Source organism: Eimeria acervulina, genomic scaffold (assembly GCF_000499425.1).
Source record: "Eimeria acervulina Houghton genomic scaffold, Eah_scaff7, whole genome shotgun sequence".
NCBI lineage: Eukaryota > Apicomplexa > Conoidasida > Eucoccidiorida > Eimeriidae > Eimeria > Eimeria acervulina.
Genome location: NW_013549647.1, coordinates 10475 through 11328, shown reverse-complemented (window position 1 = coordinate 11328; position 854 = coordinate 10475). Strand labels below are relative to the sequence as shown.

General features: G+C 52.2%; 1 protein-coding gene across 1 annotated transcript in view; it reads right to left on the bottom strand.

Annotated features, from left to right (window-relative positions):
• The window catches only part of EAH_00002080 (hypothetical protein, conserved), a gene marked incomplete at both ends in the record, with an annotated part of 9570 nt that continues 8716 nt past the window's right edge, over positions 1–854 (bottom strand). Inside the window, 2 exons of the mRNA XM_013394627.1 lie at positions 1–108; positions 475–715. Coding sequence (XP_013250081.1) covers positions 1–108; positions 475–715 — 349 coding nt within the window. The remainder of the gene's footprint in view (positions 109–474; positions 716–854) is intronic.

Here is an 854-nt window from a genome sequence, read left to right as displayed (position 1 = left end):
TCACTTGAAGTCACGAAGGAGACAGCACAATGCGCGCATGCAGGCATCCTGCAGAGGAGACCGCTGAGCTCGCAGCATGGCGTCAAGACACCGCAGCACCGGCAGCACCTGCACAAATTCAAAACCCTAAACCCTAAACCCTAAACCCTAAACCACACAGCCGAAACCCTAAACCACGCAGCCGAAACCCTAAACCACAGAACTTAAACCCTAAACCCTAGGGATAGGAGACGGAGACAATACGAATGGTGAACAGACAGAAAGGAGACAAACAGAGACACTAAAAGGAGACAAACAGAGGCATCTAGAGGAGACAAAGAAGGTCAGACAAAAGAAACATAAAGGAAGTAAAGAGAAAGACAGGCAAGAGACAAAGTGAGACATTAAAAGGAGACAAAGAGAGACATCAAAAAGAGACAAAGAGAGACATCAAAAGAAGACAAAGAGAGACATCAAAAGGAGACAGTGGCTTACTTCTGCTTGCAGCACCCTCTTTAGCATCGCTGCAACAAGACCTTCTACCTTTCCTTCTGCTGCTCTCTGAGCTGCGGGGCCCCGCGAGCGGCTAGCAGCGCCTTTGCTGCTGCTGCTGCCGCGAGTTGTTCTGTCTCCCGCTGCGGCTGTCTCCTCCTCCCCTCCGTTATCCCCACCGTCCTCTGCTGCTGCAGCAGCAGCTGCTGCTGCTGCTGCATTCGGGGTGCGCACAATCTTGATCCTTAAGTCAGAGGAAGCCAGCAGCAGCAGCGTGTCTTCTAGCAGACACCCCAACGGCTCCTGGCGAGATGAAGGAAGAGGCAGCAGCAGTAATAGCAGCAGTAGTAGTAGCAGAAGCAGCAGCCGCAGCGCATTGAACT